Source organism: Hakea prostrata, chromosome 3 (assembly GCF_041222555.1).
Source record: "Hakea prostrata isolate BN-2017 chromosome 3, UWA_Hpros_2, whole genome shotgun sequence".
Taxonomy (NCBI): Eukaryota; Viridiplantae; Streptophyta; class Magnoliopsida; order Proteales; family Proteaceae; genus Hakea; species Hakea prostrata.
This window is the reverse complement of record NC_142602.1, coordinates 23,194,793-23,209,444: the sequence shown is the minus strand read 5'-3', so window position 1 is coordinate 23,209,444 and position 14,652 is coordinate 23,194,793. Positions and strand designations below refer to the sequence as shown.

At 35.1% G+C, this 14,652-nt stretch overlaps 2 protein-coding genes across 2 annotated transcripts; both read right to left on the bottom strand.

Annotated features, from left to right (window-relative positions):
* Positions 1–701: 701 nt before the first annotated feature.
* LOC149021696 (cationic peroxidase 1-like) lies at positions 702–3,758 on the bottom strand. The gene is made up of 4 exons (XM_089147477.1): positions 3,710–3,758; positions 1,697–1,866; positions 1,349–1,540; positions 702–1,256 (listed from the first exon to the last, which is right to left on the bottom strand). Exons 1-4 carry the CDS (start codon positions 3,756–3,758, stop codon positions 702–704), a joined length of 966 nt encoding a protein of 321 aa, XP_089003603.1.
* A 3,234-nt stretch (positions 3,759–6,992) lies between these two features.
* Positions 6,993–12,903, bottom strand: LOC149021695 (subtilisin-like protease SBT4.3). Its single transcript, XM_089147476.1, is given in 13 exon segments — positions 6,993–7,103; positions 7,106–7,156; positions 7,158–7,295; positions 7,297–7,538; positions 7,625–7,838; positions 7,927–8,038; positions 8,734–8,946; positions 9,135–9,232; positions 10,060–10,552; positions 10,668–10,914; positions 10,997–11,088; positions 12,340–12,431; positions 12,808–12,903. Coding segments are annotated over 13 exon segments (2,199 nt in total).
* Between the last annotated feature and the right edge of the window lie 1,749 nt (positions 12,904–14,652).

Sequence of the window (14,652 nt, the reverse complement as noted above, 5' to 3'; positions counted from 1 at the left end):
AAAATACTTCCGGTTCTCATCAATCAAAACCCATTTTCCTTCTCTACTATCAATCCTTCTCTCGTATTTCCATTTTTAAATCTATCCTTAACTTTCAAAACCAACTCATTCTCGATTATGCTTTCCACAATGAACAAGCCAGCTTTTGAAATACTTCCCTTGGCCAACGATCACGTTCCAAATTTGGAATGACCTAGAACAGAAATGTTGGAAAAGTTAAGAAGCTATCTCAAGTTTTTCATTCTGGTTACTTAATTTCAACCTGATTGCATGCTTTTGGTTTGAGGAAAAAAAACATTTGGATTCATTTTATGAGCCAAAATTAACCGAAAAAATTTCTTATTCGCTGTGTTGTTCCTCAGTGCTTGCTGACTTTGCTAGGCTCGTCTCTGTTTCGCTCTCTTATATTCTCCCTCCCTCTCCTTTCCTTGCTTTGGTTATGAACTCTTTATTCATGAAGAAAACAAAAATGAATACCTTAATATTAAATATATACTTAAATTTGGAATTTGATCCAGAGGCCTTCAGCAGTTGAGCTTCTATTTATGGATCTATACGCGAATAGAAAATGCAAATTAAGTCTCATTCTGGGAGCAATAAACACAGTTTAATAAACCCTTATAATATTAACTACATATATTGTTTCAGTTCATGCAGTTACAATCGCATTATTTATAAGTAGACAACAAGACTTTATACTACTAATGATTCGTCTTCCTGCAGTTGTTTCTGATCTCCCCATCAGTACCAGTGAGTGGACCCAGATCTCCCATTTTCAGGATTGCATTCGCAAAATCAAACAAGAAAGCAGACGAGTTGGCACCGTAGGTGATGACCTGAAAGTCTGCAGACCCACCATTGTAGAGCTGCTGATCAGAATGCAGCAGGCCCTTCAAGCTCAGTAGGTCCTTGTAATAAGCATTGTCAAAAGTTCTTTTGCTTATTTTATCAAGAGGAGACAGATTCTCGTCACCCCCGGTAGCTGGGCAACTACTCTTCAGGGATGAAGCGAAGGATCTATCAATGTTTTTCTCCCCGTAGATACGAGCTCTAAAATTTAAACACCTAGCTTGTCCTATGGTGTGAGCTCCTGAAAGAGCCACCATTTCCTCCATAGTGAAGCCTTTGTTGGAGAAACTAAAGATGAGATCACTCAGATTCGATGCTGGGGAAGGGAGGTCAGTGTTTGCTGTGCTAAAGCTTGCTGTAGTCGAATCTCTTCTTCCCAACTGAACCGTCCATGGAAGCCCACCCAACTGCAAGACATGCACAAATCTTGATAAATATGAAAGCATATACATACGAAACAACCACTATAAGCTAGCTAGAGGTGATGAGTGATGCTTACAGCTACAACCGAGTCGCGAGCAGCAACGGCGACAATATCAGCACACGAGACCACACCAGGGCAGATGCTCTCGACTTTGGATTTTATGATGTCTATCTCATCAAACCCTCCAAGTGAATTATTGTTTGGCTTAGCAGTCTTCTCTCCAGTGAAGGTTGGGGTGTCGTCCAAAAGGACAGATGCATCACAACCCTGTAGCACATACACGTAAACATGCAACATACACTGCTGTTAATATCTCTGAAGTGCACTGTAATGAAAATATATACTGGAGAAACAGAAGGAATGGAAAAGAAATGCTAAAAAAGAACGAAGATCGATCGATGGAGGTAGGGTAGAAAAACTTGCATTCACGAAGCAGTCGTGAAAATGCAGGCGTAGAAAGTCAGCACCCGTCTGAGCTTCTTTGAAAAGCAGGTCCTCCACAGCGGACTTGATGGTTGACAGAGCATTGGGACATGAAGAGTCATAATAGTTGGGGGATAGCTTAGCAGAGGCCACCCCCAGAACCAGAAACACTGAGAAAATTGCGACCAAAGAGGAAGAAATACAAGCCAAGACTTATGAGTCTCAAAGAGAAGGAAAACAGTGGATGAAAAGCACTGCCTCAGAATCCCATTATTTATAGACCCTGCGCGAGGGAGAGGGAGAGAACCGATCACAGTTGGCCTATCGGGCTACTCTCAGTTGGATAGATATACTGATATAGCACTGAGGAAGTTGAGTGGAAATTTCCTTTTTACAAAAATAGATAAAATAAATGGAAATTAAGAAGAGAAATCACCCCTCACAAACATTGTCACTTAATGCAACATTATCTCTTCTACTGTATCGGCTAAAAATAGTTCAGAGGAAGTGCAGGAGGAGATAATTTCCTATCTACAAAGATAGATCAATTAAATAAATGTTAGGAAAAGACACTACCCCTCACAAACATCGTGACTTACAAAATCATCTCGTCTACTGGATGAAAATGTTGCTTTATTTGACATCCATGATCGAATCATTGGTAGTTTTGATAATTGTTTTAATTTCTTTATTTATTTTTTTGAGTTTCTTACATGGGTGTGTAATGGTGCCAATTTATTACTCTGACCAATCCCAGTCAATTTGAGTATGCAAAGCAGAAAGTTCAATGTCAGCTGATGTCTCATAACGGATAATTGGTGTTAATTTATTTTAGTTTCTTGCATCACTTTGCTTCCAGTGTGGGTTTGATTCTCCATTTAAGTATATGAGAGAATAAGTTATCCATACCATTGAGGATATTATGGTTTTACCAACTATTTGAATTGTAGTCAAAATTACTATATTATCTCTCCATAATGCTTTTATGCATGTTTTCATTGGCCTCTGCATGCATAAAAGAGATCATCACACCAATGTGAATCACCTACTTTCAAGGATATTATTGTAAACTACCTTTTATGTATACTCTTTACCACAAAATCACATATAAATCTCACCTTTGAAATTGGATAATTAAGGTAGGATTGATCACCCTAAAGTATGGTGACTTGAAAAAGAGCTATTCATATGACATCAGAAAATAAAACTAATTCCAAAATTGTTTTCTACCTTTTTATTTATTGTCCAACCCAACTAAGGGAAGTGAGTTTGTTTTGTGTCATTCTCATGCAATAACCATCTACCTACACATAGGCATTTTCTTTTTCTTTTTTTTTGTTGAGGGGGGGGGGGGTAAATATCTACACGTAGGTTGATGACTATATAAGTCACCTTCAACATTAAACTATTAATAATTTTTTTAAGGAATAATTAAGTTTATCTTATATATTCATTCAAATGGTTGTTTTGAACCAACCAATCAGGAAAGGCAAGAATTCTCAATGCATTCTAATTATGGACCAAATGTTTTATCTATGAAGAAGATTTTGAAGAAAAATCAACTTTGAAGTGAAGAAAAGCATGTGGGGACACAAAGATGATGCAAAGCAATTATGCCTTAAGTTCTCTTCGTAGTAGCAGTAGTACACTAATGCTAGTATATATGTGGCTAATATCCTAGTTTAATGGATTTGTCCATTCATCTTATTAATTCCAAATAACTTTAAATCTTATGTTTACAAGATGTATGAATATTATTCTGACCAACTAGTTGGATCGGATCACCCATTAATCGAGAGTCAGACTGGACTTGATTGTGTTCAAAAACAAAAAAAGTCAGAGTGAGCTAATCGTGTTGATCGACAAAGCCACCTTTATTGCCAAACTTAAATTGTGAAGCAATACCATTAGCATTGCGGTTTTAAGAAATCAAAGTGCTTAGACAATTAGGAATTTAGAGTTAGGAGTGTGTACTGTGCATTGCATTGATGGGGATATTTCTACTCACCTTACTTATAGTAAACGTGTAGGACACATAAGGCTCCCGTCTGATTGTCCACATAAGACAAGGTACAATGGATGAAGAGTTTGATATGAAATGACATGCAAATGATGTTAAAGATTAATAAGTCTAGATGGATATATATATATAATACATGAAAGGAAAGAAAATTAATTACGTTAATCTAAATTCAGGTTTTTAAGGGTACTGTTGAGGAGTACTTGATCTTACACTGCATGTGAACTTCCATCATCTTTGGTAGATAATAAATGACTTTAAATAAATGCAGTTTTCCTTCACCTAATGTACAGGAGAATCTTTTACAATAAAGAACATTGCCTCAATTTAGTCTACAAAATCAGATATGAGATCAACTTGCTTGGTTAATTCAAACAATCCAATTCTACTTTTAGAGTTGTTCTACCCAATTTTTTCAATCAAGTTGATCAGTAAAAATCTCATCATAGTTAATGCATGTGAAAATAATTGGAGCTCTTAATGGAGAAGCATCTCTCTCAATAATTGGAGCTCTTAATGAAAAAGCATATATCTTTCTTTCATATTAATCGAAGAAATTTTTATCTTTTATATCTTGGCCATGGAAAGAGTGGGGCTGTCTTTTGAATTTTAAAATTTATATATATACTAAGATGTATAGCACCATACGTATGATATTAGTCCTACACGAGATGGATGGGCCTTCCTAGCCAAAGCATCAACAAATGAGTACGATGCTCGTAAAACATGTTGAAAATAACAGCAAAAAAGTGCTCAATGTCTAATAACTTCATCCAACACGCATCTCACATCCATAGGTATCAAAATAGTATGGGCACACAGATAATTGCTTGGGAGCTATCTGAAGAGACCAAAACACGAGATTTTTATTTGTTGCAGCAGCTGCACCCTGTAGCCAACCGTATGAAAAATGATCCAATGGTCTCAATATCAATTGGCGGGGTATATTTATAGAGATAACTTTTTATTTTTACATTTAAGGATTTAATCTTGTACAAATTTACAAAATAAAGACCCTGACTCTACCCGATCCCAAACTCCTATTTCTCAAGCCCTAGTTGGATAGTTGGAGAGTAATATTTGACTGAGTTCTTTTATTCAAGAATTAGCAATTCACCCATACTCAGAGATTAAACCTCATTTTCTCTAAGAATCGACGGATTAAATACAATCTCTAAATTAACATAAACCTGTGTAATTTTCGCACGGGATCTTAATTTGTTCACTGTCTAACTTAACCATAGGAGGCGGTTGTCCGGCATACGAGCCGGCCCGCGTCTAACCTTTCTTGTAGGACTCATCGTCTTGGGAAATAGAAGGAGCTTAGTCAGCATCATAATAGTAACTGAAACGCATCAGTAAGAGGTCTTAAAATCAGAAATGGGGGGCCAACCATATCACCCATCTCATGTTTGTGGATGATACAATCCTCTTTTCTGAAGTCAAGCTTGCTATGGTGAGAAACTTAAAAGGTTGTATTGACATTTATTGCAAGCAAGTGGTTAAGTTGTGAATCTTAAGAAGTTTACACTTGGCTTCAATGCCAATACTCATACAAAACTCAGACGTTGGTTCTCTAGGGTGCTTAAGACATGAGATGGGGCCGAGAAGTACTTCGGTTTACCCTCTTTGAGAGTGTAGTCAAGGTGTGCGTAAACTCGCCCGGGTGATCTTCAGTTAAAAAAAATAAAAAGAATAAATAAAAAAAAGGTATAGGATTATCTAAAAAAATCCCATAACCATGGAATATATTATGCACAATATCATACATGCTAACAATCCAACCCTCCTAGCCAGGGAGTCATCGACAAAGTTTTGTTTTCTTCTTACGAAAGTAAACATGTGATTTTCAAATTTGCTTGTGAACACATCTATATCCTCCGGAATACACCAAATCCCAATTGTTCCTTCGAATTAAGTTAATTGAATTGTAAATGCAACAGAGTCATTGAGTATTTCGTTGGTATTTATTCTGGAAGAATTTGAATTCATTTTTATAATTGATATATTTAGGGTATCAATTTGTGACCAAATTCAAAACTAAACCAAATTAACCGGTCCAGACTTAACAAAATTAAATTAATGGAATAAATTAACCGATTGCAACCTTAATCGAAGTCTGATTTATAAACTAGGACTGTTGGTTCTAACTAAAAATCCTTTAAACTGAATAACAGATCTGATTTACCAACTTAGAATGAACTGGAACAGGAATGTTGAAAAAACTAGAAAGCTATATATGTCAAGGTTTATGTTCTGGTTAATTAAATTAAACCTGATTCATTTTGGTTAGAGGATAAAAGCATATGGACTATAGAGCTTTAAAGCATAGTTGCACAGGTGTGGCAGAATCTTGAGAGTGACTTGACTTGTAGCTCAAACCTATTTGAGCTTCCATGGAATCTTCAAACTCAACTGCTGCAATTCTTATCAGGGTTTTCCACTTGATCTGCGTCCATGGAAATCTTCTTGTAACTTCAATTTTCTGGAACTATGTAACGGATAAACATACACACCCAACTCCAAGTCCAACTCCATAGTCTCACTCAGTAGAGTCTACATTTTAATTGCTGTCTCACCCTATTGAAGTGTTGTGATTTAATAGAATCATATCTAACTAATCTCATCATAAATATAGGATCTCGTCGTTTTCTAAGGGCCTGTTTGGTTATTTGAGTCTGTAGATTTCAAAAATTTAGAGATTTCAAATCTACAGACTTCAAATCTCTAGAGTCATGGTTCGTCAAATTAACTGTTTGGTTAGTTTGAATTTTTGGAATGAAATTTCTAGATTTATCCTAAAAAAATATTTATTGAATTATGGTTCAAATCTTTAACGCTTTGATAGTATGGGTGAAATCTCTGGATTTCACCTCATACCCATAAATCTACAGATTCACGTTTTTAGTGTAAAAATGTGAATCTCTAGATTTCATGAATCTAGGAATTCACACAACCAAACAGGTAAAAATCTCCCATTTGTGAATCCAGAGATTTGAAATCTCTGGATTCACTTAACCAAACAGGCCCTAAAACATTCTTCCAGATCTCCAGTTTTTTCTAGCTATATTGAAGCCAAGATGAACGATGCTTCAATACCATGTTGGTCTAGCTAGTTCATTATCTTTTTGTTCGTAGGATCAATTTCAACCTAAGGAAGCAGTTGCATTACAGTATGCCCATAAATAATCCAACTGTTTATCATAGACCATGAGATGGATTACAGAAAATAATAAAAACACAAGCAAAATATTTGTTAATATCATGAATATGAAGTTAGAAGCTGTTAATCGAGTGAACAACAACCGGACTTCTGACAGTATGAGTGCCATCTGACCACTCCAGGGAAGCAAACGCAGCAAAAGATATCTGGAAATTTGGTCCCGAAAAACAGTGACCATAAATGATTTAACCCGACTCAATGACTCGAAATGTAGAACAAGTAGGATTAACCGTGACATTAAACACAGACTGGGAAGTGATGGATGTCTTGTATGTGGAGTTTGCTGAGCCAACATTCTTAACTGTCCTTGTAAAGTTACGAACAAAAGGCTCATCTTGTTGAAGAAAAGCTGTCATTGCTTGGATAATTGAGATCCAGCTCCGTTCCATTAGTTCCTGCTGCTTCACAAGTAGTGTTGTTATCTCCTGCTAAAAGTCTTACTCTCTTGGTATCCCAGCCTATATTGCAGAGGAATTTGATATAATCATCTTCTACAATTTCATATACCAGACCCGGATTTATTGCTTTCACGGGATCGATATTCCCAGCCCCATATGCAAACTCAGCATCTGGGTTCTTGGTGGCATTCATCCGCAAAGCTGTAGAGATTTTATGAGAAAGAAAAGTCGGATTAAAGCCAATAAATACAGCAAGCAAATTAATATAGATAGAACAAGCGTATCACCAGTGGTCATGAGTGCAGATTTGATGGCGGAGGGCGACCAATCCGGGTGAATGGATTTAACATAAGCAGCAGCCCCAGTAGCATGAGGGCACGCCATGGAGGTTCCAGATATTATACTGTACTTCACACTCCTTTCATCACCTTCAACGGTTGATGGTGAAGCAATAGGTGAATATGCAGCCAAGATATCTACCCCTGGGGCGCTTATATCTGGCTGTAAGATTAGAGAGGGAGACCTTGTGATCAGAAAGATATACTAAATGAATGAGAGGCAATGAAGCAACACAGAGAAAGAGAGAGACCTTGAGAATAGATGGTGTAATGCCATTTGGTCCACGAGAAGAAAACGAAGCAACTTCTGGAGCAGATGAATCGTGTATCGCCTCACTCTTCAAGATGTTTGCAGTAGGATTTCTATAGATTAAAAAGTATAAAAATGCTAATTAATTGTGCTTAACTAATTATCCTAATAAAATCTTAAAAATATCTACTAGTCTAGAACCCACATATTGACCAGCTTTACCTATGTGGCGATCGAAGAGCAATTTTCACTAAGTGAAATGTTCCAAGGTCCATTTCAGGGACTAAACATGCTTGGGTGGTCGATTTTTTATCTTGGCGATTCCTGTATTGGCATGGATCTTGTTCAGAAATTTGAGTTCTTCAAATTGACTAGTTGAGGAGGTCATGTGTTATCCATTTTGAAAATTTTTGGGTACAGGGGTATTTCAGTCTTTCTACTGCTTAAAGCCCACATACTGACTAGTTCTACCTGTTGTGGTGAAGACCAATTTTTATTCTGTCACCGTGTGAAATGTTCCAGGGCTCATTTCGGGGCCTAAACTCATCCAGATGGTCATTTGGTAGCCACGGCTAACAAGGTTAGAGCCTTGTTCAAAATTTCAAGTTTTTCGAAATGACTGGTCATGGACATTATGGAGAGGTCATGTGTTGTCCTTTTTAGGTGTTTTTGGGTTTTAGGTGCATTTGGCTCTTTCTATCTACAGGTCTAAAACCCACTTGTTAACCAGTTTTACAGGTTCCCAAAACATCACCAAATAACCAATATTGATCATTAATTCATACTCAAATCACTATTTTGAACTTACATTGTGGAGTTAATGTAGGCCTTGACCTGATCACCCTTTTGGAGGATCAAATGTGTTGCAGCAATAGGAAATACAGAAGAGAAGTCAGAAAATGCATCATTTAGTACTATTGTCCCTGAAGCACCAGCTCGAAATGGTTCTTCCCCCAAACTCAATTCATCACATAGCACAATCTTTCCTGTCACATTCGTCAAGCAGTTACCCCTGCAAAGTCTGAAACACAAAAGAAAGTAATCTTTGCATATTATTGTCAAGTAAGATCTATACACAATCTACGCTTCCTTGTTTTGATTCTTTCATAACAAAAATGATCCGTTTAGATTTTTTTTTCTTTGTGTGTGTGTGGGGGGGGGGGGGGAGGAAAAAAGAGAGGTAATCCAAGGGGTTAGTAAATTCATTACCGTGCTTCCCTTTCATTACATGGTCGTGATATTGCATCTTTTCCATATACTAAAGGAAGACTTGTTCCATTCGAAGTAAAAGAATTAATTGCCATACCCTGACAACAAAAAAGACAACACTTGAATGTGACCATTATAAATTTGAAGCCTACAACTTTTGGTAATTGACTCTTCTCCCAGGAGGAAACCTCCTAATGAGTGCCCAATGAGATATAGATTCAACCATATATAATATTCTAATCCAAGAGTAGTTATTAGATTTGTCATAACTCTAGGATTAAAATATTACATGCGGATGAATTCTCTGACACATTGAGCACTCATTCTGTTGCTCAATGAATATCTGAAGTAAAACAGAAATTTTTATAAGTGAGCAATAAAAGATTAAAAATAAAATAAAAGCCACAATAGATTTGGTAGGCATGATTTCTTGATTATCGTCTGCCTGTAGTGCACTTTGTTTCTCCCATTAATGCCATGTAGAGGGTGGGGTATGGAATTCCACTGTAAGTGTTTTTATTGAGCTTGCCAAATTATTAGTATTATATATATATATATATATATATATATATATATATATATATATATATATATATATATATATATATATATATATAGGGTATGGAATTCCACTAAGTGTTTTTATTGAGCTTGCCAAATTATTAGTATTATACATATATATATATATATATATATATATATATATATTAATATATATATATATATATATATATATATATATATATATATATATATATATATATATATATATAACTATTATTTTTCCCTCTAATAATGAAGAATAACATATGGTCACTTAGATAGTGCTAGTACCTGAATATAGCAATAACATTCATCCCCACCCTCCCTAAAGGATAAAAAGAAATAGAAAAATTGCTGATCAAAGTTGCATAATGCTTCTTACCTGGATGACCTTTCCATTCCCAAGAACAACCTCATTAAATAAACGCCGGTCAGTATTACTTGCTGCAACAGATAGTATCCAAGGTGCCACACTTGCTATTGTTCGCCTGATAGGACCACTATTTCCACCAGCCTGTGATGTGAGGATTCCTTTCTGCATCGCATGAAATGCCCCTATTGAAATAGGATCAGCATCGAATTGATCAAATAAACCCGGTCCTAACGAAACTGAGATGATATCCACTCCATCCGCAATGGCATCATCAAAACCTGCTAAGATATCACTCGTATCACAACCAGTATCTACGCAAACTTTGTAAGCTGCAATCCTTGCTGATGGTACACCACCCTTTGCATTCCCTTGTGCCAATCCATAAAATCCCACATCATATACCAAGTTACCAGCAGCTGTGGAAGCAGTATGTGTTCCATGTCCATCTAAATCCCTTGTTGAGTTATTTTTCTTGGCATAAAATCGAGCACCAATAATCTTGCTGTAGGAGATTAATCGAAAATTGTTACAATACATATGCTTTCTTACAATGGACTAATGGAGATAATATATTATAATCGACTAATATTAATGGACTATTAGACCAAGAGATTTACTTGTTGCATGTAAAATTAAAGCCACCTTGACAAGCACCCTTCCATTTCTTCGGGGGAGCACTAAATCCTTTATCACTGAAACTTTCTGATTCTGGCCATATTCCAGCATCAAGAATGCCAATAATTAGATCACTCTCAGCTTCAGGTTTTCTTATCACAGCACTAGAAAAACCAATGAAGTCCCAAGATCTGGTTGTTTGTAATTGGAGAGTGCTACTAAGAAAAACGGATACCACACCTTCTTTGCCTGTCATTTCAACAAAGATATTATGATGATATTGTCAAAAACTGAAATCTAATTTATAAATTAAAGTTCTTTGGTTAATAACTGGCAAGCCTTTCTCTTTCTTGTTCATTGAGCTTTGCTGCAAAGCCATTGAAACTTCTATGATAGCTTCGCACAAAGCTATTTGTTATAGAGCTGCACAAAAAGGTTGATATATTGATAAGAATTTTATAATATTTTTTTAGGTTAATTTAATTGTAGCAAACCATGGACATACATAGCTGTATCCTCAAATAAACCACTTAATTATTATATATGAAATGAAAAATCTTTATCAAGAAGATTTGATTGTTGATTACTTTGCTACAATTTTGTATTAAGTTGACATTCCCATATAACCATTTTGCTCATATTCTTTTATGCTCTAGATTTCATGTGGCTTCTATGAAATTTCTAAAAGAAATAAATTGATCAAATTTCATTCCAAAACCTGAAATAAATAAGAAAGCATATTCCAGAATGGCATTAGGTTCATCAACAGAAATATAATTGTAAAAAAAAATGCTTTGGGGAGGAGACTTATGGTTAAGATTTTGATTGATCTATCCTATATTTTTCCCAAAGGAAAATAAGGAAAAAGACTAGACTCAACTTATCTATACCTTTGCTTATTCTCTATATACCTTTACTCCTCACTTGAAAGTTTTAACTTTGATTCCCTCCAAATAAGGAAGTCTTGCATATTCTTCTCCTCTAATGTTTTAAAATGGCTAAATTACCTTCAAATTTTATCCCCTTTGTCAATTGAAGTAATTCTTTCTATTTTTTGTGTTTCCCTTCCTCACTTTTTCTATATATGACTAGCTATGTTTTTATTTCCATTTGATGGCTTCTAATAAAAGTGGGGGGGGGGGGGGGGGAGTACATCTAATGTTGCTTAAAGGGTTCTGATAAAAGGAAGTAAGAAAAAGAATTACATTTAATCGCATTGGATGGAATCTTGTTAAATAAGGAGACAAGAAAACTAAAAAAAAATAATAAAAAATAAAATCCTAAGAAGGAGGAAGAAAAAAATATAAAAAACGAAAACTTATATCCTCGTTTAATATTCCATTAAAGGAGGGAGAAAATAAAATAAATAATGTATCAAAATAACCAATTAAGAGGGTAAAAATACGAGGTAATTTGGCCAAAATATTAAGGGAAAAAAAGAGAGGTATCATACATTTTTCCCAGGGGGAGGGGGTGGTAGTAGTGAACTTTTGAGAGTGAAATTAGAGTAAATAGAGAACAAGTACAAGGGAGAGATTGAAAATTTTTCACGGAATAATAATCAACTTCTCAAAGAATTAGCATCTCAAAATGAAGAACAAAGATCACCTAATATTGCTTGAACATGCATGATTGATAGTGAAAAACATTTTAGATAATTTTTAAAAGTATTACCTTTCCTCGAGAACTTCTGCCAGCATGCTTAGGTGGTTAGATGTAGGAGAATATGCTCCTTTAGGAAGTGCACCCATGTACACAATATAGATCTGCACAGATTATCAATATATGCATGCTGATCAACAACATGATAGAGCCATGAATACAATTTTATTCATCAAATGCATAATATCCATTCTAACTTAGTTAAGATATGATGAATTATATCAACTAGTACTTAAGGATACCACTAATCTCATCAAGTAAATATTAGTGACATTGGCCACATAATTCAGCATGATCAACAATCCTACAATGATAATGTCTCTATCAATACTTATATGTAATTCTCCGTATCATAATGATTAAATAATTTGCCCTCAAGATCAGCATAAAAACCATCAACATAGATAAAGATTTCACATCTTACAGGCTCATTGGATAGAAAAGTGCAAGGATAATAATAGAGATTCAGATATCACTTGCCTTTCTATCTTCTCCGATGGCACCACACAAAATGCATATTGCACAAATGAAAACCGCAAGAAAAGGAGAAAATGAAGGTGCAAGGAAGTAAGCCATTCCTAAAGGTCTGCTCAATGCTCAATTAGAACAAGCTTAAAAGCATTCAATGAGGAGATTCATTTTTTAAAGGGGCGAGGTGCTCATATATAGTAGATAGAATATCGTTTGGTTGGTAAGTTGGCGTATTTACAATCTCTTCTGTTTTTCCTATTTTAGTTTAAGAATATTGTTTGGTTGGTAAGTTGATGCATTTACAATCTCTTCTGTTTTCCCTATTTTAGCTTGTCATCCGTAACCGTATATTGCTTTCTTGCCATATTTTTTATCAATCAAATATCAGCCTACTTTGTATATACTCCCAAGACATTAACTACTATATATATTTATCAAATTTTTAGCAATAAAATAAAATTTATTATTAGATCAGAAAAAATAAAATCTATTTGAAAAGTCACATGCTAGACACAAGGTACAGGATTGTTTAGTGGATCTCATAACTAAAGAGTGGAGTTGGGCTACAATGTAGTTCAAGCTAGTGAAATAAGGAATTGCCCACAAAACTCAATTTTTTTAGTACAAAATTAAACACACAATCTTCAAATTTGCTAGCGAGCACATCATTTTTTTTAAAATAAATTCAACAACCACATCTATATCCTCCACAATACACCAGATCCCAAGTGAGCTTACTGTCAAACCACTTTATTTGTAATTGCAACAGAGGTGTTAAGTATTTCTTTGTTTTTTAATTTTAATTTATTGGAAGAAATTAAACATTTCAGTTCATTTTTAGTATTATCATTGACATATATATATATAACAGTATCAATTTGGGGAAAACATCCTCTACTATGCACAGCGGTGCACATATATACCAAATGATTGGCTGAGAAAACAAAGTAAATACAAGACTATTGAGGATTTTTAAACTTTAAAACTAAGCTTTTAATCTCAGCCAGTCATTTGGTACAAAAATGCAATGTTATGCATAGCAGAGAGATTAAAAGGTTAATAATTTTAAATTTAAAAAATCCTCAATAGTCTTGTATTTATTTTGTTTCTCAGCCAACCATTTGGTATATAAGTGCACTGCCTGTGCAGAGCAGAGACTTGTGCACAGTAGAGGATGTTTTTCCAGCAGAGGATTTCCATCAATTTGTAACCAAAATTGAATTTCAAATCCAAAACCAAACCAAATTAACTAGGCTAGACCTAACCAAATTAAATTGAATTGGATTTGGATCAATAAATTGCAATCTTAATCGAGGATTCAGTTCAAATAGGGGAGTCAAAACCTAACCCGAACCGTTAAAACCGGACCGAACCAGCCCGCACCGAAGCTTAATGGGCTGTGTTTGGGCTGAACAACCTCAGCCCGCAATGGTTCGCGCTGGGCCGGGCTAGTCCGTGTGTGGCCTGCTAGCCCGAACTGTTTGGCCCGAAATCGGCCTGAACTCGAATGAAACCATTAAACCCGTTATAAATAAATTAAATAAAATAAATTTAAATGTAAAAGACAAGAAAAGCCACAAGTTTCTATTTGTTTTCTTAATTGTTTTACTTTGGAATATGCAAACAACAAGCCTATCAAAGCCTTCACCATTTGGAAGACGGACTTAGTAAATATTTAGCAAGTGTATTATCATTTGAAAATTTTTTAATGTTTTATTTTGATATATTTTTACAAGCGTTAAGAAGGGAAAGGAGAATAAGCAAATACAATCCACTAAAATTCATCAAGATGCTAGCTTTCTTTTGTATATTTGTTCTATAATTTTTACTTGTATATTGTAGAAAAAAAGCTTT

Bases quoted from the DNA above. Each gene is read 5' to 3' on its own strand.
- LOC149021696 (XM_089147477.1), bottom strand. From the start codon at position 3,758: ATGTGGACAATCAGACGGGAGCCTTATGTGTCCTACACGTTTACTATA. The intron at 1,867-3,709 runs GTAAGGTGAGTA...CAATTTTCTCAG, and splicing joins GTCCTACACGTTTACTATAA to TGTTTCTGGTTCTGGGGGTG. The intron at 1,541-1,696 runs GCAAGTTTTTCT...TATGTGCTACAG, and splicing joins TTCACGACTGCTTCGTGAAT to GGTTGTGATGCATCTGTCCT.